We start from the raw sequence: 25,023 nt of genomic DNA on the forward strand, positions 1-25,023 counted from the left end.
GTTCGTCATGCGTACCGAACCGTGAGCCTCGTACCGAACGGTTCAATACGAATACGCGTATTGTTACACCCCTACTATTTACATTTCAGTGACATGGCCTGTAAGCTGCTGCGATAATGACGGGAAGTCGTCTCTGTGCCGAAACCGCACCAAACCTAAACCATAGTGTTGTCACAGTACAAATCTGATTTTTCAGCAGTGATCCGTTCAGGTTTTGGAAGGCATAGACCAATGAAGTTGGTCCAGGTATCATCAGATAACGTTGCCTTTTCTAGTCAACATAGACAAATAAAAAAAGAAGTGACATTTGAGTAGAGCTCTGTTAAGCCTGGTTCATGAATTTAAGCACATTTCATAAACAAGCAGGTAATAAATCGAAACAATGTTGCAGCAAACCCACTCGATCAACCACGTAGCCAAGGTTTCTGTCAGCTACATGAGGAAAGACAGGAGTCATGTCTGGATGAGAGAACCAATTAGTCCTCTCCTCCACGGCTTGTCACCTGACAGTCTGCTCATCCACAGCCTGATGGAAGAGCCTCTCCAGTCTGCTCATTCAAACCCATTAAGGTCTGGGGGTGTATTACCACACACTCATCACCTTTCTCTCACAGCACTTTGCTGCTCTTCACATCGCAGCTCATTGGTCTGCTGAAAGACTCAGAGTTTTACCCTTTCATATCATCTTGTCTGTTTCTACATCATCTCTTTTTATAGTTGTGTTAGATGTCCTCTGTGTCCTCTGTGTGTCCATTTGTGATGAAGAAAGATTGAAGAGGAGCGCGTTCATGGACTCATTCGAAATCTGGAAAAACCCTACAGCGCCTAATGGAAACAATGCAGAGACATCCATAAATGCACAGACACTGACGAAAGGCTCGCCCCTCATTTCCCCTTTATGTTGTCACACAAAACAATAAAACAAAACACTCAGATGTTGGGCTACAAAGGGCTTGTCACAGGCAGATAGAGTGTGTGTGTGTGTGTGTAGGTGTGTGTGTGTGTGTGTGTGTGTGTGTGTGTGTGTGTGTGTGTGTGTGTGTGTGTGTGTGTGGTGTTGCTTAGGCTGTCCAAACAGTTTATCCGTGTGAGATGGATGACTTATCTGGAACGATTCAAATTCCCACATTCCCTCTTGCAAAACACGCTACAGACCATGTAACCGTAAACCTCTCAGAAATTAGCTGTAATTTCGGAGCACATTTTGACTCAGCACTGAGATGGCTGGAATTCCCCATGACTGGAGTGGGGAAAGCAAAGGAAAAAGGACACACAACTGGTTCACTTTTGCACCCTTATGATCATTTCCATTTCATAATTAGCATTAGTGCTACAGGTCTTTGAAGTGAAACCAGCCAATACTCTACAGCTCTCCTGCTCCAGGTTCTCATATACCTTTTAATTTATTCATAAAGGTTGCACAGTGTGAGCAGAAACCATTTAAACCCCTACCGCGCCTGTGTTAACTTGTTGAAAGGTCGAAACACGACCAATAAGGAAAAGTTGCATCTATTAACAGATGGTAAGAGAGAGGTTAATGGTCACTTGAGCTTAACAGAGAATACCAGGACCTCTAATTGAGTCCAGATGGAGCAACCAGTCAGTCCATTCAGTAAACAGAGAGCCTGCAGAGGGCCCCGTTGGTCCTGCTGCTGCTGGCGAGCTTTACTTTTTGTGTTTATGCTGCATATTATAATTTAATCTAATTCTAACTTATTTCACTTATCTTGCTCTGATAATATGCCATATTGTAACCACGAGGTTTGAGCCAGTGACAGCTCTTTTGTCTGGTGGTTTCTTTCACACAGATCCAGTTACACTTTGATTGGGCCTCACTTGACAGCAGACAGAACGAATGCATGCAGAAAATGAACACGTGAGAAAGACAGAATAGACTCAAAGACCCTTTGAAGCTAATTGGCAAACAGCAGCGCGACAGAAGTGGTCATTACACCACCTCGTCTCTTTTCTCTCTTTCTAAGACAGCAGTCGTGTTTAACACACCTGTAAATTACTCCAAAGCTCTATCGGCCTCCCCTTTCTGCCAGTCCTCCCCCTCCTCCATAATAACACCATAATGATGCCACTGTTAGTACAGTGCTGCTCAGGCAGTGTGCTTTATGGACTGACCTCAAAGTCAATTCAGCAGCACACAGGGTCTATTAATGGAGCTAAGTCTGAAGCTCCTCCTCTCCTCTCTTTTCTCATTACCTCCAATATTTATCCCCTTGCCTCTCCTCGCCTCTTCTCTGTAGTTTTTGCTTGAGGGCCTCACCGTGGAGAGTAAATTACACACACCCAGCTCTTTTCGTTCAGACCAGTTCCTTGACAAAGCACTGCAGCAGTCGCTCTGCAGCCCCGTGGCACACATTAACCTCATAAAGGGGAAGTAATAGAGCCTGTCTCAGCTGACACACAACAGCAGTAAAAAAATGTATCACAGCACGAGTGCCTCCCTGAGACGAGATCCACGGGCAAACTCGACTCAGTAAAACACACAGGTATGGCAGGCGGCCGGCTACTATCCGTCCACAGCAGATAATTGTGATGGGCAGAATATTTAATACGACCATGAAATAAACGGCTTCAGTTTTGTCCTCATTAGCCTCTCTGGCGCACACACTTTGGAAATGAGGAGGTTTTGCTGCAGGGATGGAACAGAGGCATACTTGGGGGTTTGGGAGCACATTCCTGGACAGAAAGAGTAGCTGAGTCGCTTGCCGTGGTTAATTTAGGGAGTCTGTGGGAAACCCCTGAATATAAAACCCCCCTCCAAAAACCCACACCACTTCAAGTAATGGCGGCCATGTTGAATGGAACTCATTGTTCGGAGGCCAGAACGGAAGATTCCATCACTTTCGTCCAGTTGCTCGATCGGTCGTCCTAAACAATGAGAGGGCCAATACCAGAGAGTGGCTGCGGGGGTAATACCAGACGACAGAGGAGGAAAAAGTAGGACGATAGTGGCTAAAGGGGTGGTTAAATGGGAAATACACTAATTTTACAGATCTGCGTAGTCACAAGTAGCACTAAAACAGTTGTACAAAGTCTGTGCTTTTGGCTCTGGGCTCTTTGTGAAGTCTGAGAAAACAACCTTGGTGACATCACTAGGGTTATCTCAGCACTTTGTTTCATGAAAGGCCTGCATTACAAACAAGGCAAAAGGCAAGAATGAGCTGTGGGCCCGTCTTGGTGGTTGTTTCTAGTATTTTGTCCACCTCATCTATATCAACAACAATCAACTTTTATTTTAGACTCATGAGTCCATATAGTATCAAAAAAACAAAACAACAACAACAACAAACAAATACAACAACAATATATAAAATACAATATGAGGACACCAAGACGCAAGTGTAATCATTAAAAAAAAAAGTCACTCGTTGTTAAAAACATACAGACGTTTGTTCCAATATTTCCAGAAACAAGAAGTATATCTTGTGTCACTTTGTGTTGGATCAGTTCAGGCTTTTATAATTACATTTTCTGAGTCATTTAACCGACATTTAAATTTGGAAATAAAATTCCTCAACACAGCATGGAAGGTGGGAACATTACGACTCACAAACATATGACTTGCACTTGTCCATCTTGGAAGCTTGAGCAAGATTCTAAAAGCATCATTAAATGCCACCTGAATCTTTTTCATTTTGGCTTTACTACAGCTGCACCACAGGTGGGCTGTATACAGTGGAGTACAGTCGGCTCTGAAGAGAGCTGTTTTAACATCATCTGTACACATATGAAATTTACGTGCCAGCTTATTAGCTTGAGCATACAATTTGCAACACTGCCGCTGCACATCGTCATCATCACTTCGGTCATTCCTGATGATGTGACCCAAATATTTCATTTTGTGCACCACATTTAGCTCTTGACCTCCCATACAAATGAGGGAAAATGTAGCTTCTGACCCTCCTTGGTTTTAGCAATCACGATAACACTCTTTTTAGAGTTGAATTTGATGTCATACTGCAATTGCTCAGAGTCTGCACGCCATACCGTGGTATGGTGTGCAGACTCTGAGCAATTGCTGTAAACCAGCGCTATAAGGAGACAGGACCACTAAGTCATCAGCGTACATCAGATGGTAAACAAGACTTTCCCCCACCATACATCCTGTCTTACACTCTTTTAGTTTTTTCCAAAGATCATCCATATATAGATTAAAAAGAGCAGGTGACAGTATTCCACCTTGTCGGACGCCATTGGTCACTGGGAAGGGTGCAGATACACTCTTACCCCACCTAGCTCGCATGGTTTGACGTGAGAATTGGAGACAAAAAATGAATAACACTTCTCAGTATAACTCAATACAAACCACAGCCTCCAAAATGTCCATTATGTTGAAACACCTCTCTGTATAACCTTGTTGAAGATAGGGTTATATTGCAGTGCTGTATTATTTAACTACAGTACACTAAAACTAGATTTGATACAGAGCCCCTCAACAAGACATGAGGTGTAAAAGCAGAGTCGCCTCAAGTGCCTTATCATTTAATTATTTTCTGTGCTTTAGTGGTCCATACGGCCAAACAAAATAATTTGATTAAAACTAAGTTAATCCTATTTACAAAAACTTGACACGTCTCTGGGGTCTGTGGCACCACTTATTTACCAGACCCATCTCCACAGCGCTGTGTCAGCATTAAAGAAAGGTCCGGCTCCACATTATCATTTTTGCACTGGCTAAAAGAAAACGCTCTAGCTTGTTTGTATTTCTTTGAACCAAACATAATCCTCTTGACGGTGTGCCTTGCAAAATAGATGGGGAGGAGAATGCAACGTGAAATACGCGGCCAATGGCAGACTTACAGAGTCTACATCCAGCGAGTCCGACTACAACGCTACCAATCAAGTTGCCTTATAGGTAGAGTAAGATCCAGCAAATTCAGAGCTCAAAATAGGAGCACAAGTCAAGAATCTCAGTCTCTGCTGCATCATCCGACACTAACACCATCTTTTGAAGGTACAAATGTCGGGTGAGTCCAAACATGAGTAACAACATCTAAAAATCTGTTTTAACCAGGACACAGCAAAACCAACATGCGGAAGACAAAAACAATCAATAAAGGACAGTTAACAAAAGTTGTATCAGGGACACAGTTCTGAACTGTTGACTCACACACATCATTTACAGTCTGAAGAAATGAGGATGTGTGTGGTGAAAAACACCACACACGTACTCAGCCTGAGATACAAAGTGACAGCCAGAAGAAAATAATGATCAAATGTGAGAATCATATGAGAAAGTGGCATGCCATTCAATCAATAAAGTGAGTCACTGCAGCGAGGAGCAATACAGTTTAATTTGTCTTATTGCTATGCATGAAAACCGAAATAATGTTGATATACAAATGATGAGTCGAACTCAGCAGTAGCCTGCTGGGTATATTAACGCAGCTCTCTGTATTCTTGGTTTACCCTATTAGTCATAATGGGAAGCAGATACTAGGGAAAAAAAGGCTAAAAATAAAGCTAGAAAGACAAGATTGTTTCATTCTTATTTTCCTTGCAATTTGCATAATTCAGGATCAAATGGCCCACGGCAATTTCATTGAGTAGGCATAGACGTAGAGTCAATTTGGAATTTTACAAACTTCTATCAGCTTTTGGTATGCATTTTTATTTTTGTATTGAGGATGCAGATCTATGCTAATTCAAAAAAGGGAACAATGAGTGCAATTAATCAGTGGGGATTAATACGTGGTATGTAATCAGATCCTTTTAGGTGGAAAAAAGAGGTTGAAAATAGACGCTTTTAAGAAACAGAAAGCAATCTCTCTGGCCATTGATCGGACTGCCCGCTAGCTGTGAGCAACTTCAAGAGGCTTGGTGATGAAGATGCCTCTTTGAATCGCCTCCTCTAAAACAGGAATGCACAAACACGCTTCTAACAACACAAAAATAAGCTTTGAGAAACACCGTCCTGTCTCCTGCTAGGTGGAGCAAATTTGCTTTGAGGGAAATTTTAGTCACTTATTGCAAAAAAAAATAAACATTTGCTGGAATACACATACACAACCTTTTCAACAGAGCCACAGCTTGTTTGTGTGTGTGTGTGCCTGCCTAAGCACACGGGGTAGAGTAATTGGCGACCTGATAAATATTTGTATGGAACCTCCTCAGCAGGAGAAAACAGACAGGCATGCTTTCAACACTAATGCCTTCGGCTGCAGACCAAAAATAATTCAGGGATGGAGCCCACTTACATGCTTCATCTCAACATTTCAGGGGGCCTGGAGAGTCGATGATGATGCGTCAACAAAAACAGTCAAATGTAATGTTATGCTGTTTTGTAATAACTGATTTTCTTTTCCCTAAAAAATATAAAAACACATCCATAAATAATGAAATAACCGAAGGAGACATTTCTACAGATACAACAAATGTAAACAACAAAGAAGAGTGAATCATTTTTGGATTGTGTATTCTGGTGTATTCATGTTCTCCTTGATGATAAATTCAAACACTGAATTGATTCATTTTAGAGTGACTGGAAACAACCTGAGCAGCGTTGCTCGGTGGAACGCCACCACAAAGGGAACAGTGAGGTGTGTGTTGCAGTGAGAGCCATGTCGCTGCAGGGAGGAGCAGTGTGGAGATATGTGGAAGATATATGGAGAGAAACATGGAAAGTCAACCACAACTTCTACATGCAGACACATATTCTGACTCAGGTAGCATCTAATCAATGTTTTTATCCATTTATACAGTCAGTCTTTTTGTTGCAGTCGGTAATTGTTTACTCACAGTAACACCACAATTTCCAAAAGCCCAAAATCGTAAAATTTCTCGTTTAGTTTGACCAATTAAATTTACAAGAATACGAAACAGCAAAAGACAGGCAGATATTCTCACATTATGATGCAAACTCGTGAATGTTTAGCATTTTTGCTTGACGAACCACATATTTGATTCTTGAAGTATCTGTAAATTAACTTTTGTCCATCAACTCGAGTTGCATTTATCATTTTCACTATCAATTAAATTTAAATTGGAAAAGCTGTGAAATATGTCCATCACAATTTACGAAAAAGCCCAAGTTGGCATATTTAGATTGCTTGTTTTGCGTAACCAACAATCTGAAACCCAAAGCGCTTCGTTTAACTGTCACGGAGGACGAACTACACAGTACATGTTTGGGGGCGACCGCGGCGCGCTGGGTTAAGAGGTCGTCTGGGAACCGGAAGGTCAACGGCTCGATGCCCGACTGGGACGTGTCACGTGTCGAAGTGTACCTGAGCAATACACTGAACCCCCGGCTCCCCGGGCGCCGATCAATGGCAGCCCACTGCTCCCTGCATACAGGGATGGGTCCAATGCAGTAGTCAAATTTTGTGTATATGACAATAAAAATGGTTTCTTCTTCTTTACATTTAGAGAAGCACAAATCAGTGAATCCTTGGCATTTTTTGCTTAACATTTAAATCTTTGCTTCTTAATTTTCAGTTGCTAATCAATCATCTAATAAATTCAGCTCAAATTCTAAATAGGTTTTGAGGATTTGTAGGACAGAAGGTGGACAGACTGTAAAGTATATGGATGTACGTTGATTTAAATTATTTGAGAGGAGATGACACCGGAGTGCAATACAAATGATTTGCCATGTATGGATTGTGTGGGTGTTTAAAAGTGCACAGCATTGTCCTGATGTTCAGGACGTCTTCAACCCATCAATCCTGCGAGAGGCCTGCGTGAACCAGATTTGGAGAAGTGGCAAAGTGTTCTGCTTATCCTCCGCTCTGCTGGAATGTCACGCTTTGCGTCCTCTGGATACGAGGGAGTGTTCTGCTCTTCCTCAAAACTCATTTTCCTCCATGTCTACTCCATTTTCTCCTGGGAATGGATTTAAACTGCAGCCAAGGCAACAATATGTACCAGCAGCAATAAAAAGTCTCCACTGCTAAAGCAATGAGGCATTTTAATAGGATGAGCCGAGACTGTTGTGAAGGCAACCGGGCTTTCTCTCCCTCGCTGTCTGTCTCTTCCTCACTTTCTTAGAGTTACAATTGTTTGAAGTTTGGACTCTACAGGGATTTGGATGATTTAAGGTGAAAATGAAGGGCTAGATCTGTACAGTGGAGGCGTGAGGGAGGCGGGGGACGGGAGTTAAAGTCTGATCATTATCTGCGCCTCCTGTTGCAAAGCGGGCACCACAACACCCAGGCACTGGCCGTGAAACATCCCACTCGGGAGGATTATTCTAAGAACGCTGTCAGAGCTCATTCTTTGTCTCAGCGCAGACGTATAGCGAATCTTGTTCACTCGTGAGTCCAGTGTGTCATTAATGGAGACATACAGTGTATCCTCCATCACATGAGATGCTACTGCGTCAGGCTTCAGTCAGACACCCTGCTGTCACCGGACATCCACATAACACCATCCTACCATAACTTGTACTACCTTCCTTAGCCAGAGAGTCAGGGAGATCGTCTTAAGTGAGCTGTTGCACGTTTCCCAATCCTGGACCTACAGTATGATCTTAGATGCACATGATGAAGTTGAAACATCCAGCGGGTCCATAAAACACAATCAGGAAGCACAACTTCGCCCAATCCACAACATGAATTGTCTTCGGAGATATGGTGGTGATAAATACAAGATACCCACCAACGATACGAGGAGTTCTTATTTCTTACAGTCCATTTCCTTTTTAAAGAGTACTTTACTGCATGCAAAGTTATGATGAGGGGCCCATATGAAGGAAATGGGGGAGAAAAGGACGATAACAGGGAGCGATAACGGTGAGGAACATCCTCATTAGTCAATGCCTCGCTCTACTCCCCAACCAATAAAAGCCATTCACATAATGTGCTGTTAACCTGAGCCATGACCTAGACACAATAAATCCACATATCTTCATAAAAATAAAAATAAATCATCTGGGAAACAAAGTGTCCTGAGCTGGTAGGAATGCAACAGTTAAACAAAGTAATTCAGTTCATGAAGCTAATTAGCATACGCAGACATATCAGTCTTCCTGATCGGAGTAATACCATCTCAGAGGCAGAATGTCTGACTTGCTCTGTGAAGTTTCATTCAGATAAAGCTTGCCAGGAACATTTGAGTGCAGAGGAATGTCTGTTGGAGATGTACCCTGTCTTAGAGTTGGCATCTTTCTTAGCACTTCCATTTCTGGTTCTGCTCCACTGCCTGTCTACCTGCCTGCCCCGCCTGCCTTTTTGCAGGCTCATTCTTCCTAAGGTGGCAGTTCAAATCAGGGGCCGAGTGGTGATGTCACTGCCTGTGGCCATCTGCCATCCAAACCGAAGGAACGCCACCACCAGCTGGCATCCAGGGCAACACTTCCTTCACCTCTGCTAATAGACCTGAGACGCACGAGGGTCAGCCATCTTCTGTCAAATCTGACCCTTCACAAAATGCTGCAACCTGAAATCAGGAGCACGCCACAATGCCCTCCCGATGAACCACAAACTTGGAAAGATTTCAGAGTGATTGGAACACTAGAGGCCAGCTTCCTCTGCCCCTGTATGGACATGAAAGTGAATACGTGCCGCCCAGCTGTCCTCCCCATGCAGCCTCTTTCAGAAGTCAAAGTCCAGGGGGCTTCTGCTCCCACTGTCAACCTGCACAGCTCTGTCAGTTCATTACCTGGGTTTGCATTCCATTAGAAAGCAAAACAAATAACCAGTCATTATTTATTTAAAGCCATTACCAGGCACTGTAGAACAAAGGCAGCCAATGTGCCAGTAAGTACTTCTAACCCCTGTTCAGCTATTAAGTGCAGAAACACTCAACTAAAAATTTAAACAATATGGCGCATAAAATAAATTAAACACTGAAAAAGGACCTTAGCTATGAAGTAAATACACAATATGGCTCATATTACAGTTGCAAGCCAATTAGAAGTATGTGTCGACTCCTTATACTGTACGTATCTGTCATACTTTGTTTTTGCGTTGGTCTCAACTTGCTTTTTCTTGTTGTTTTAAATTGCACATGCTGTCAGCTTTCAGTGACTTATCAATCCAGTTGTACACTTAATATTATGATTAAATGGTGTGTATTCATCTACATTTAACTTCAGCTGGGTTCCAAGAAAGTAATGCAACAACAATGTTGCTCTCGCGTAAGTTCAGACAGGAAGACTATACTCTTGCATGCCTAAGCCCGTAACTTATTTACTATACATCTGTCATCACTCCTCATGCAGACACACTCATCATGTCCTTGCTGTTGTGGTTTGGGGCTGTCCATCACGATATCAGCTGTCTAGATCAGCTGGTCTCTCTAGCCAACAGCACAACAACACGAGGACATCGTCAGCCTATCGTCTGGCTGCTCTCTCTCTTAAATATGATTGTCTCTCTACCTTCAGTACGTTCAGGCTGCAGTTGGGGGATTTATATTGTTGCCGCTCAGGGCAATCACAACTCGATCACAAATCTCCTCGTGGAGTTCAAGCGCCAAAGAATTTCTGTGTAACACATTAACGCAGCATCTGCTAATCATTCACTTGTCTCTCCTGATTGAACTGTAAGATCACTGCCTTTTGCAGTCTGAAAACCTTCACCAAATGCACGAGTAAAACCTCTCCACCCCCCCAGCGCCGGTATTTTCATCTGGTTGTGGAGCCCCAGGAGTCCTCGCTATGCCATGATTAGTTATTTTACTGGAGGAAGTCCAGTGAGGAAGAGGATGAGAGCGGGAGACATGTTAGGGGAGTGAGGGGCTGCCTCCCTCTTGCTGTTGTTTGGATACAGTTCCTCTCACGCTGCATTGACCACAGACAGGGCGTGGCTGAGGGAGGCCAGACAGGGAACATCAGGAGGGGAGGGGGTGAGGTATTCGGGTGGTGATGGATACAGGGGGGGGGGAGGTTAGAGCGCATTGCATACTTTCTCTGCATGTGGACAGCGAACAGGAAGGCGGGTGGTCCCTGGTGAGCGTTACAGTGAGAGAAAGAGAAGAGCTGGAGCGGGTGGGAGTTTGCCGCTCTGTTCCTATAGCACGATTCCTTCATGTGCACGATGAAGTAATGAGAGACCCGGGGCCTCTGACAAACTCAGGCCAGATGGGGAGAGGATTCTTCACCACAATTACTCAGCAGAGAGCATTAGAGCCAATGCAACTTCTCCTCTTCAGAGAAAAGATAATCACTGGGTCTTTTAGGAGAATACTTAATCAACACTGGGTTTCAGCTCTCTGTACAGTTTGGATGATGTCATTTCATGGTCTCTGCAGAGCTACCTTCCTCTATCCCTGAATACAGTACCCCAGCAGGCTCAATAGCACTTCAGCTGGTTCTGGAAGTAGTTTTTACAAATCTAAATTCTCCTCTACAAGTTCAATTTAAAGGACACTTTTAACGTACCTCAACATACTGAATCAACATTAAAAAAGGACAAACTGGAGTGAATTTTGCTTCATGAACAAAAGGTACACAATGTATACATACAGTATATATTTGTCACACTCAAACAATTAGTTTTGCTGTAAAGGGCTGTGTCAATAAAAAACCTTTAATATTCAGCGCCGCCAACACTTGATACCATAAAAATACTGGACTCTCCTAAATTATTTGACGATACCATAATGGCCATCAGTGTTAATTGTTTAAATTTGTGAATAAGAAACCTTTTGGTTGTTAATGTTAGACAATGAGCCCTATACCACTGCCACCATGGAGAAGAAGCCAGTCACAGGCAAGAATCAGAGCTGTAGCAAACTCAAAACATTTAGTCAGGGAACAAAATAAACAGCAATTGTTGCCAAATACATCCACAGTTTAACCCAAATCTGAAATTGAATGATCAGGTTTGTAAAAAGCAGAATCTTCGGCCTCGACTTCCTGTTCTGGCAGCACACATGAAAGATATTTAAGCTCTGGATTTCCTCACCAAATTCTCCTTGGGAGTTGACCTCATACTACCTGTAACTTTCCATCAATGCACCAAATATTTTAAGATGCAGGTGCTCATCTTTTGTTCAGCCTGGATATTTTCTTTAGGTGTACAAGTCCTGGATGTGCACCAACTGCAAGGCAACAAACATTGCCAATGCCGAAAATTACTTTTACTTCCATAATCCTGAGCATCCGAAATAACTCATCTGACTATAAAGCTTTAGTCTTAACCTTGAGCCCCTTATTTTACCTTGACCGTGACCAGGACAAGTGAAAACGTGACATCCATAATCCTCATGCTGTATGAGTCACTCACAGCTGCCTCATGGTAGTGTTTTAAAAAAAGGTTTCTGGATTAGCATTGGCAGATTCCCATGAGTCTGTCATGAGCACTTCCTCACCAACCGACTGCAGGGTACCGATCTACCAGGAGCATAAGAGCATAAATAATGTAATACCCCATAAGGTGAGCTCACATTGATTTTAGAGGACAACATATTTTCATAAGGCCTCTGGTTCCCCAAGACAAATTGAGTGCAAGCTAAATCTTTTTCCTCACAAGTCAGATGAACATTGTATACGGCAGCAATGCAGTCGCTTGGTGCTGAAACATCAGCGTCGTTTAAGAACGTTCAACAAATCGTTGACATCGACGTGATGGATTAAGAGGCCAATAATAAAGGGATGTCATCACCCTGGCAATGAATACATCACTGTCAGTGGCTTGAATAAAAGAATGCCGGTTGTTCCTTTCCCGTTGACTCTCCTGTACTCTAAAACAAAGACAAGACATACACAGACAATCTGTTATAAACAGAGATATGCTTTGAAAAATTACACAAAAGCAAAAATCATAGTTAAATTAATCCTGATGCACAGCATAGCGACTGGTTACTTAATGTCTTGTTCCTTACGATTAATTCGAGAGCACACATATAAGAAGAGGATGTAGTCTCTATGACGTCACCCATTGGTTTGTGGTTGGACTTTTTGAAGCCTCGATTCCAGCCTTTTGACCATCGCCATCTTGTTTTCTTGCCACCGGAAGTGACACGCAGTCTGTCAATCAAAAGGTAGCCAGGCCCTAAAGCATACCCTGCTCTATCTTCTATTTTACTCTAAATGTGACCATCATTTACGAAACGAACATCATGCTGCACGAAAGAAGACTTGTTTCCGATAATTTGTGCCACCAGAGAAGTGGTTCCCCGATGGCCATTGGAAAGAATGCATGTTTAAGTAACTTCTGCATTGACTTAACGTTTCAGACCCGGCAGTTGCCGGCTGGGTGAGAAGGACAGACTGCAAGGCCAACGGAAACAGCAGGCTGAATCGCTGTGTTAATAGCCTTATCGGACCTCTATCAGAGATGTTGTTGAAACTCCACAGGGAAACCGCAAAAATCCTGGCTTTTTGGCATTGTATAATATAATTTATATACAGGAAGACAGTTCATGCATATTAAAAAACCCTGTCTGTGCGGTTGCTTTGATCCTGCACAGGGCAGAGCCAACAAATGGACTAACACACAGCCTTGCCTTGAGATGGATACACACCGAAAGAACATTTAATCTCCCGAAACTACTGGATGCTGACGCTTGCGCATCACACACCAAAACCGCCTGACCCGAAAGATCTCTCAGATGAATCATCTTCAATCTTAAATCTGAAAAAAACATCCTAGTTCTCAGGCTCATCCCTCTCGGCTGTGTTTCTTTAAAGGAAACGAGTGTGGTGGAGGTCTGTGTGGCTGTGCTTGATTTGATCAGTCACCTGACTGCTGGCCTGGCGTCTGGGAACAGGAAGTGTGACATCACTGACATTCAGGAATGCGGGAATGTCAGGCTGCCTGTTAACACTGCTGGAACGAAACAGAGCGCGAGCCGGACGGACCACGACAGACAACTCAATGCAGCTGAGTTATTCCAACCCTAAAGACTGAACTCTCAGGCCAAGTTTTCAGACCAAGTTCAGCCCTGTGGGGGGAAAACGCTACTCTTCATTTGAATGAGTCCATTGTGTCGACGTACGGTCGTCCAGCAAATAAGTTGAACGAGGCTCAACTTTAGCACAATGAAGGCTGATATACTGGCCAATCAAATACATGCAAGACCACATTCCAAAAAGATTAATCTTTAATGTGAACATCGTATTTCTACTGCTTACCCTGCGACCCTCAAAACAAAAGATTCGATGATTGGTGACATGATAACTTGCCTGAGTTATAAAATCTCTCCTCATGGTTATAAACAGCTGTTTAATGTTCGGGCATCTGATAAGCCTTCGCAAACATTTATCTGTCACTCAAACTAGACTTCCTGGATCATATTGTCTCAATAGTTAATACAGCAAACCCCGAACAACCATTGCATTTTTGACAAGCTGCCTTGCCTGCGTACTTTGTGTGTACCTGGATGATTAAAAAGTATATCCACTAGCAGCACATGAATCCTGGTCAATACTTGATTCACTTCCTTGAGAACCTCCAGTTCACACAATATGAATAAAACACTGGTGGGGGTTTCTTTATTGTTGTTGTGGGCACGAGAGAAAAAGTAGCAGTCATGACAATCTTTATTTCTCTCTAATAACCTTCAGCCAATGCTGTGATTTGTTCACTGTGTGCTGGGGAGTTTATATCACAGTCGGATTAACTGCCCCCACTGTTCATGTGCTTATCGGGGTATTAAGTCAATTTCTTTGTATTTCACTTCCATAAAGTTGAGGCACTTGCAAGGCGCAATTTAAAAAAGAATGCAGTTAAGGTTCCATAATTACTGTCTTAGATTTCCCATAATGCAACTTGATAGCAAATTGTATCTCTAAGATGACGTCATCATAAAATCAGTGTTATTTTTGCAGAAGACCTTATACAGATGATCATCATGTGTTGCATCAGTGAAGTTGAGGATGCATTAATGCATTGATTCCTGCAAAACCAAGAGTCTGAGAAAATACGCAGGGCACGCATGACTCACATGCCAAGTGCATCAGCACTCTGAAAACAACATTTCACACAGATCAGCCCTGAGCCTTTAGGGCCAGCAGCAGATAGAAGGAATCACCTGCTGCACTACATATGCCCAACACGGAACCATTTAATGGACACTGACAGCAAGCTGTCTGATAGGGTATGATCTCAATAACCCCCTGGGCTTCTAAACGTGTTGGAGACAATTGCAGTCCTGCAACATATGGTCTTTTTGTTCAGTGGTCTTTTCACGATTTCAGCAAGCCAAACTTTCTGTACATGCAGGCGATGCATGTCTGTCATGTCTTGCTATATTCTGCTGTAAGATTTAAGTTTGTTGTGGCTAATTGGTTGAAAAATAAACTGATTTGATCAGTGGGCTTTGCTGTTCAGTTCAGGGTAACAAAATCACATGGACTTCCCCTTGCACGGTTGTTCCACTCATTACAAAATAAATCTCATTAATGATTCCAAGATGTCAGCTATATAAAAGTAGCTGAGCTGAATCTGTCATAAAAAGGTTTGATTACACATCGTCTTACATGAGCTGACGCAAAAATAAAATAGCTGTAGATTTTTTTTTTTAATTGCAACCAAGCGTCATTAGGAATGCAACAACTAGTACATATAAAACTGTATATATTATTCATAGTCTTTGGGTTATTGCTGACATGACACGAAGCCAAAACTTTTTTGACATTCCCATGAAAACTTCAGTTTGAAGCCCATTTCTCATTCATCACATCTCTTTCCCAGCTAAGTGACGGAGCCACGGTGTCTGTCGGCAGGCAGTCCCCGTCAGAGATGTTGGCATACAGATTCTGGGCCTAAAGCTCAGTTTGAGACTCCTTGCCAGAGTCGGCAAGAGAGCGGAGAAGGAGCCAGAGCTGGAGGGAGTGCAGCCCCAGAGGAGTCCAGCTGCTGCCTGGGAAACCAAACCCGGACCGGCTCTGGCCCACGCTCTCTAACCCCAGCCCCTCCCGTCTAATAACAACACCCAGTCTACTTCTTCTTCTCTTTATTTTCAATCTGCTGCTTTTTCCACTGTCATTCTGGTTGTGGACTTTGGGTAAAAATGAGTCATTGGAGGAACCAGGGAATGATATTATACTCCCCGCTACACATTCCTCGAATACTTCCCACAGTTGATTTCAGAACACTCTCACACGTTCATGTTCTCACTCTCACACACACGCAGAGAGTCAGAGGATTAGGTGTGAGTGCGTTCACATTCACACACACACATGCTGTGACACTCACCCCGGTAGTGCAGGCTGTCATCGTGGTGGTTGTACTGGTGGTGGTTCTCCAAGGCAGGGGGGCTGCTGGCACCCAGCTCTGTCAGTCTGCGGCTGGTGGCGGAGAGCTCGGAGCGGAGGTTGGTCACTTCCTGACTGGCGGACTGGATGGCCCCATCAATCCTCTGTGCCAGCTGTTTGTTGTCTTCCATCATTTTAAGAATTTTCCCCTGAGGACCAGATCCACACAGAGCAGCATGATGTCAAGTGGAGCATTAGAGGGGGTGACGCTTCCTCCTCCTCCTCCTATCCCCCTCTCCTCCTCCACCTGTGCTTCCTCTCCTACAGTTTACTTCGCACATATAAAGAAAAAAGCCAAAACGACGGTCCCTCTTCTGTTCTCCACAGGGTAGCACAGAGATGATGTCTACCTGTTACTGCACAAAGAATAACGCCTGTGTGGCCGAGCACCACACAGTCAGAGAAAGCATGTGTGTGTGTGTGTGTGTGTGTGTGTGTTGTGTGTGCAGGGCAAAGGAGAAAGATAGTGAGCGTGGGAGAAAGAGAGGAAGAGAGAACGTAAAGAGAGCGGAGAGAGAGAAAAGACAGAAGAGAGAAAGAGATTTAGCTCAGCGGGCGGAGGGAAAGTGAGTGCTCCCGCAGAGGAGAATGTGCTGTGAGCAGCTGCTCTCAGAGAGGACCCAGCACACACTGAGATGACATGCAGCCTTTTAAATGGATTGTACCATGTGCTGGAGGACCAGGGGAGAGGGGGGGGGGACGCAGTTGGACTGAGCTGCTCTCCAACAACTCTCCAACTACAGACTGTGTTGTGTATCACACACCCTATGGAGTCTGTAATGAGCTAGCAATCGGGTCTGTAAAAGTACAGATTGTTTCTTTTTACTTCTTCTTCTCTCTGTGTCCCTGCAGTCAGAGCTTGGCAGCAGTGTTGAACCCTTTGACAAGCACTTGTCAAGCCCGCTATATCTTTTCACTCCTGCTCCCACTCTCCCTTCCTCCCTCTCACTAACACACCCGCTGTCTTTTTGTCTCTCCCGCCCCCTCTTTTTCATTCCATTATATATTCATCTCTTTGTCCTGGGAAAGCTCACCCCCACATCGGTGCAAGGGGAAGGGGGCTGGCTCAAGGCACCCAAGGGGAAAAACATTTCAACTCAGAGTTCAAACTTAGCAGAGGGCAGCGGCACAGCCCTCTGATGGGTAGACACAAAGAGAAGAGGCCCGTAGAATTAGAATCGAGCCGTGGCGAGAACATAGTGGAGCTTTACTTCTTCGATCAAATACAGTTGGAAGGATTATATTTCAGCTTATCCGTGGGCCCAGCAAACAAACAGCACCTCCATCAATTCTTATCTGTACAGCAGAACAATTCCATCACACACAAAAGGTTAGAGACGGGGGTAGGCTGTTCATCTTAACTTAAAACAATCCTGGATATTGCTGAGCCATCACAACTTTGAATCTGCATTTCACATTTCATTTCCCAAGTAAGAAAACACATCCTGTCTCCTGCAACAAACTGAGGCAGATGAGTGATACATCACTCAGACGCTGTCATCCGAGGCTTCGGCGATAACGGCTCAATGCTCATTGGTATTCACACAATGGCAGAGAGAGAGCGAGAGAGAGAGAGAGACCGACAATGACGCGACTGCAAGCGTGTGCGACTGACGGCCGAGTGAGACACGCAACTTATTGGTTACACCGCTAGTTGGTTAGCTGATGAAGCCCACACAGTGGTGGTGTTACAGATCAGATGTCTGTCAGATAGAGGACCATTCGTGTGGCCTGATGGGGAATATTACCAGTGTCCTGCCTCAACCTATCAGCTCCTGTACTCAATACAGTCATACTGTATCAGGGCTGTGTGATACAGTATGTGTTTGCAGTCAGATATGTCTTTGAATGATTTCCCAATTGATTTTCCAGAATATTTACTATATCACAATGTCTTTGCTAGAGGGATATATAATAGTTCACAAGCCTCAATCACCATGACTACATGGTGAACACAAGACCAACATGTACCATCAGTCGTCTCCAGGGTCATACAATCACACACAGACAAATAAATAGCATAAGAATGGAGTCTGTGCTCCCCTGTTACACCTGAGGTGAACTTTAATCTCAACTGTCAAAGATAATAATTCCAGTATGCCAAGTTATTCACTAGTTCATTGTGTTTCCTAAAATTACAAAGAGTACACTGTGATAAAAATAGTGCTGAAATGGTCAGTCAGTCAAAGAATTAGTCTGTCAACAGACGAATCCAACAGTTTCATGTCATTGTAAATCAAATAGAGGTTGACAGCATGCTAAGATGCTCACAGTCACAATGCTAAGGTCTTTATGTTTAGCAAGTATAATGTTGACCATGATCATCATCACATTTCAGCGTGTTAGCATGCTAACCAGCACAAAACATGGAAATATAGTTTTACGGTTCATAAACCAAAGTATTGGACACATTGGATTTGTTTTCCTGATAGATGGAAGGTCAGGGGATCACCAAAGTCTGTAGGATTCATCGTCTGGGGGTCATGCCGATCCATCCAGCAGTTGTCCAGATATTTCAGTCTGTTTGTTTCTGTTTCTTTTCCATCCATCCTCTTTCTGTCTCCAGCCCCTCTATCATGTAAACTTTCTGGAACGTCTCAACATCTCTGCTCAAAACCAATGATGCGCAAACAGAACAATTATTACAGTTACTAGAAGACATTAGAACTGGCATGTTTGTTTCCATCACATGTTAGCAGATCATTATCACGGCGTCTAGACAGTCACATCAGTGCCACCGATTAGTGCACTGGCCCTGATTTGTAGCTGATTATCAACGGACAAATGTCGAGCTATCTGTAGCGCAGAGCGGGGAGGAGGGTCGTCTACACTTCCCACTTTTTCACAGAAGGGTCCCGTTATTCCAACGCAACAACGTGACTGCTAAGTCTTCCTTCATACAAAACCACAACCACAGTCTGCTTAGTGCTCCGTCAGGGCTTACTCTCAACTGTGGAATGCGAGGAAATGAATGTTTTTTGGGGTCAAGGGTCGGGACATGTCCCAGATATACATCAATAAGCCGATGACTCCCTTAAATAACCAGTGCTCCCACCAGTGCTTCTAGGTCACAGGTGTCAAACTCAAGGCCCGTCATTTTATGTGGCCCGCGAATCCGCCAGCAAAAAAAAAAAAAAGAAGATTTTTTTGTTTTTTTGAAAAATTATTAAAAGTCAGACTTGAAAATAAAAGTATCCCCATGGTCGAAATTATGAGATAGAAAGTTGAAATTATGAGATAGAAAGTTGAAATTATGAGACAGCATGTTGTCTGTGTACCGACATTAAAACTATCACAACAGGTGGACCATAGAGGCAACAGCCCGAAAACCGCTTGTATAGCAGCAATCTAACAACACAGCTAGCTAAGAGACGAGCAGGTACTTGTGTTTTTAATGAACGGTTGATGAAAGCACAGACAACACGGATACATCATCTATCCATGTTCATCAGACCTGACTCTCAGTGATGTAGCTGCCATGCACAGGACGACGACAGGGAGGACCATTAGTGATGCAGAGAGGTGACACAAACAGCTTTGAACAAAGTTAATGTCATAACTTGTGTTTGATATTTGTCTTTGTTATTTTCTTCAATAGTTTGATCTTTGATAGAGTCATGTGGGTTTCTTAACCCTCAATTAAAATGATTTATGTTATAATAATAGAAATGTGTTTAAATATCATTTTTCATTTATATAACTGCATGTTTACACTTGAATAAACAATAATCAAATGCAGAGAGAGTTATTTAACAATATGTTAGGAGAAGTTACAGTTATACAGTCTTACAGTTACAACCGGCCCTTTGAGGACGACTGTGACGCTGATGTGGCCCAGAGTGGAAATGAGTTTGACACCCCTGTTCTAGGGATTTGGTTCACTTTTACAAACATAGCTGAGTGTTTGTGTTGTTAGTATGCTCACTTGTTTGATGCTATTAATGGGAAGTTTAATTAAGTGTGCCGAGGGTGTGCAGTTAAAAAGAGGTATTGATAAACAGTCACCGTGACTGTCTGCCTGGGTTAATTGAATATCGACTAATCCTCTGCGCACTGGAATGCTTTCCATTTTTTCCCAATAGCAAAGTGATATAACACCCTGCTCAACTATTTATACCGGTCTTATCAGGGGCCTGGGGAAAATATCCACCTCACGCCACGAGACTGACTAATGTCCATCAAATGCGCTTACAAAAAGAAAGCCAACGTGTCTGCAGAGTGTGTGAGTATGGGGTAGTGTTATGTGTGAATAGAAGGAGCTGGGGAAGGTGTAACACCGAAAACTAGAAATCATGATTCATAGAATAGTTTCCATCTTGGTGACGATGTGAGAGCAGCAAGATCCATCAGAGGGTCGACTTGACTATCAATCAATCAAAATGTATTTGTATAGCACTTTTTAAAATACAACAAAGGTTGCCCAAAGTCCTGCACAAACAAAGACTGAATTAATAACAGTAAGTGACATTAAAATCAAGACAAACTGACACAAATCACACAAAAGTGCCATGTTAAGATCAAAGGTGATAGGCCAGTGAAAAGAAATAGGTTTTTCTATCAGAGCGCAGCAACTCTGTCCACAAAGCGGCACACAGTGCAGGGTTCAGGCTTTCTCATCCGGAGAACCACATTTGGTGAGGAGTGATACTTTTAAAAAGAGAGAGTATTGTTGGAATCAAGACATGTGGCATGGTGTTTGCAGGTGGACTAAAGGGAAACTCCAATGGGTGAGTATAAACTGGAGGGTGAAAATACACAGTAACGTCTGACATTGTTGCTGTCCCTCGGGACCGAAGCAGAGACACACGAGTTACAGTTCAGAACAACGAACGTAGTCTCATGCTGCTGATGCCACAAGGTCATCGCTGTGTAGCAAGATGAAAGACAGGGAACCAGAAATTGCTGTCCTTGTATTTTCCATCTGCATGTCCACTTATCCTGATTCCACAGCATCACATCAACCCCCCTCCATTTAGCATACAGGCACTAAAAAAACATTGAATAAATGGTTATTAACACACCATAATGTCATTGTTAGCAAATATAAGTGTTGATTCATGTACCTATGTCTAACTATAACCCACACTGTGGTCACACATAAACCGAGGCCGATGTATTGACAGACAATGAATAATAATATAGTAAAACACAACTAAATCAGATTCTTTGTAGACTGTTGATACAGATTTATAAATCCCTTGAAGACTATTTTTTTATGGCAGCCAAAGCTTTAAACACAACATTGACTCTTACTACATTATAAAATTAATATGGCTAAAATGTTCGCTAACAGTGGCAATAAGGCAATTGCTCTTGCACAATACATACTTAGAATTTGATTTCCAAATCAAACCTCCTCGTTTGTGATAAGTGGAAATCTGAAATTTAAATCCTTGGGGTTCATTCCTTGGTCAAGTAATAAAAGGCCTCTTTGATTAATTGGTACTGAGAATAACACAAATTATTTCCAATAGGAATGAAGCGCCTTCAGCAGACTTGAAGCATCACTGGATGTCTTTATTACAGCACACTGCTAACATTATGTGTTTATTCCAGATATATATATTTTTTTAGAAATCTCTGAATCTATCCCTTCACAGGCAGCAGTTTTACATTTCTTAATATCTTTATGTCAAAATGTACAGTCTGCTAAGTGACTGAAACAAAACAGCAGGTTTCAGGACAAATTGTTCTGGAAATAAAAGCTGTCTCTGTAGACGGCACACTCTCTGCCAACATCAAAGTGTAGAAGTGTTGATTCTCTACTTGTAGACAGGTAAATTGGCACCGTATTAGGATCTTACTTCTGTCCATTCACCAGCAGTGAAGTGTGTGTTTGTGCGAGTAAAACGGAGTAACAACACTGAAAAAAAGTGCTGCATCTACAGGATGAGAGGACGAGTTTGAGTGAGCGTGTTGAGTCCTGATCAAAGTTACAAATTAAAACAACCGTTTTCTCTCCCACTACCTCGTGCTTCTTTTGCCAACATTCTTGACAAACAAGACACTTGAGAAAACATTGGCCTCCCTTAGTCGGATCGAATGTGGCACCGCTTTCCCACAGCAAAAAAGGCAGCACTGACACGCTCGTAAAAACATGGTGGTTGATTTCTTCTGTTTACTAAAGAATATGTGCTGATGAAACATAAAAAAGAGGTATCAAGCTTGCATTCCTTGACAGCGAATAAACAGAACAAAAACTATAGAAAGCTGGGTTTCTGTCACTTACAGTTCCCTGCTTTGAGTGTTCCCACAGAATGCAGATTTATCAAAATGCAAATGTCACAGTTGGAGGAAAATAAATAAATGGGTATTTATGTCTGTGTAAGTGACGGGGAGAGAAAGAGTGGTGACACACAGGGACAGAGGGGCATTGATGGAGTAAACAGGGAATGTCAGGGAGCGGAAACTCAACTCTTTTTCTTTGTCTGTGTCGGCTTTTTCTCTCTCTCTCTTTCTCTCTCGCTTTCTATCTCTTTCTAACTCTCTCACTCCATTAGCTTTCTAGTTCGATAGCCAGCAGTTTTAATGTCCATGACATGGGACATTTGACCACATGGACGTTCTATTTGGTTTCACCACACCGCGTGAATGAATGCAGCTATAACCAGTATTTCTAAATGAACAGTGGATCACATGATTGTATGTAACGTGAAAGGTGTCCCCTCAGCACTATCGAGTGTCTTTTAACTCACTATTTTGGTTTCGCTGCCCACAACTTGCTGTTTTGGTTCACTCTCATCGCTCTCATCAGTGTTGTCCTTCGGGACATACATGCACCAAAACAGCAGAGGAACAACATTAGTGTACATAGTGGACCAATCAGCAGCTAAAAAGCCATATATTTCCTTCAGGAATTGGAAGAGACCAAACCAGAGCTAAAATGAGAGTGAATACTGGTCGTACATTTGCCAGGTGACAGGAAACTGAATATAACCGTCCTGTCATTGTTTAGTTGCATTCGGGGCTTCCTTCAAAATTTTAAAGTAAAACAAAACTGACTTTTATTCCAGTAGTAATTTTTAGTGTTGAGCATCTATCAACAGGTTGTTGAACAGTAGGAAGCAGCAGCTCATTAGCTCCTCTGCTCTGCGGCTTGAACTTTGGCTTTTTTGGCGCTGGGCTATGGAGGCTAAGATAAGACCTGGAGAGAAGCACCTGTTATCAGTTGTCAAACTCAGCACGTCTGTCATCCCCAAGTTCCACTCCAACGCCTTGCAGCCATGTCCTTCTCCCATCTCTGATAGTCATAATAAACAGTTTGACAGCCCCTCCACTTGGAGATAACGGTCAACAGGGTTGCGGATGAAATACAGTGCCAGAGGCCATGATGAGGATCAAAGATAAAGGCTTGTCTGCAGGACTCTGGGGGAATTGAAGGGAGAGAGGATGTAGGGAGGAGGGTTTGGCTGTGATGAACATCAAAACCTGAGGGAGGGGAGATATATGTCTGATGATGGAGAATAAAACAGCAGAAAATTAGAAAATGACATTCATCCACTCTATCCAATGCCATCTCTCCACAGAGATCCTTTTGTGCCACACTTCCCCTCGGCCTCACTTCTGCGCCCTGCTGGCTGTTTTCTGTCATTGCCTAGTGGTCCCCATAATGCATCGCCCATTGCTGTCCATCTGCTCAATTCCTCTCTACAGTGGTCATACTTTCGTGTTCAACATGTAGACATGCAAAGCTGAATGTTGCAGTCATCTCTCATGACATGCAAATCGTGGTGAGATCACGAACAGAGCCGGCGTCGAAACAAAAGGTGCATGTTTTGCACGTAGCTACTTTGCTGCGTTCTGATTGAGTTCCTCACCCCTTGTCATCATTCTCTGCTTTCTACTGCAGGCGGCACAATCACACGTTGACGTTGAGAGAATGCGAGATGTGCCTGTAGCTCCAGCGGGAGATGGGAAAGATAGCTGACAGTGTAATAATCATCAACATAATTAAAGCCATTTGAATGAATCCAAGTAACATGGAATCGTTGGAGTAGCTATGGCAGCTTTATCGCCGTCCTTATTCTAGAATAATCTCAACTACAGGTCATAACTATTGACCAGCAGTTTAATGGAGCAAAGGAGCTGTGTGGTGATGCTACAAGAGGATATCGCTCAAGGTAAAACATTTTCTACAACACACAGAGAGAACCTCATTCATTGCCAAACCTTCCTCCATCCATCTCTCTGTCTTTCTTTTCTCAGAGCAGGAGAGTGATTTTCAGAGGGCAACTGTAGTAGAAATCACCCTGACAGAGCTCTCCCTGTTGATTTATGATATACGTTTAGTTATTTATTGGCTAATCATTGCAGGCTGCTGAGAGCAGGTTAGAGTATACTCCCGAGACAACTGGCCAAGCCTCGGATAAAGAGATGAAGGGGCAGGACTGCTGCCAGTCGTATTCTGTGAATAATAGAGTTCGGGGGGATGCTTTCTTCAAGGTTACAATTAATCTCCAACTAATAGAAGAAAAGATGATCATATAAAGAAGTAGTTTGACATTTTGGGAAATAAGCTTCTTTTCTTTCTTGCTGAGAGTTGAGAAGATTGATACCACTCTCGTGTCTGAGTGGTAAATATGAAGCAACAGCCAGCATCCTGTTAGCTTGGCTTAGCACAAAGACTGGAAACATGGGGAAACAGTGAGACGGACTCTGTCCAAAACGAATAAAATACACGACCAGCAACACTACGCAGCTCATGAAACAACACAATGCATATTGTTTGATCATATTAACTGCTCAGAATGAGAGTGGTGTCGATCAACGTGCATGAACCAAACATCAAAGTCCATCTACACTGCAGTGAAAACATTTTAGCTGAGACCAAACAGGACTTTTCTGCACCAAATAGGACCACTCCC

The 25,023-nt window shown here is 43.0% G+C and overlaps 1 protein-coding gene across 4 annotated transcripts in view; it reads right to left on the minus strand.

The window, feature by feature from the left end:
* The window catches only part of kaznb (kazrin, periplakin interacting protein b), a 93,754-nt gene that overhangs the window by 56,920 nt on the left and 11,811 nt on the right, over nt 1-25,023 (minus strand). For all 4 annotated transcript variants that reach the window (XR_013771861.1, XM_079265376.1, XM_079265378.1 and 1 more), the window contains exon 2: nt 16,101-16,308. Coding sequence is in view for 3 of the 4 variants with exons in the window: in XM_079265376.1 (XP_079121502.1) it covers nt 16,101-16,308 (208 nt within the window). In the remaining variant the exon portion in view is untranslated. The remainder of the gene's footprint in view (nt 1-16,100; nt 16,309-25,023) is intronic.

The sequence above is a fragment of the Melanostigma gelatinosum genome (genome assembly GCF_949748355.1).
Source record: "Melanostigma gelatinosum genome assembly, chromosome: 3".
Lineage (NCBI taxonomy): Eukaryota > Metazoa > Chordata > Actinopteri > Perciformes > Zoarcidae > Melanostigma > Melanostigma gelatinosum.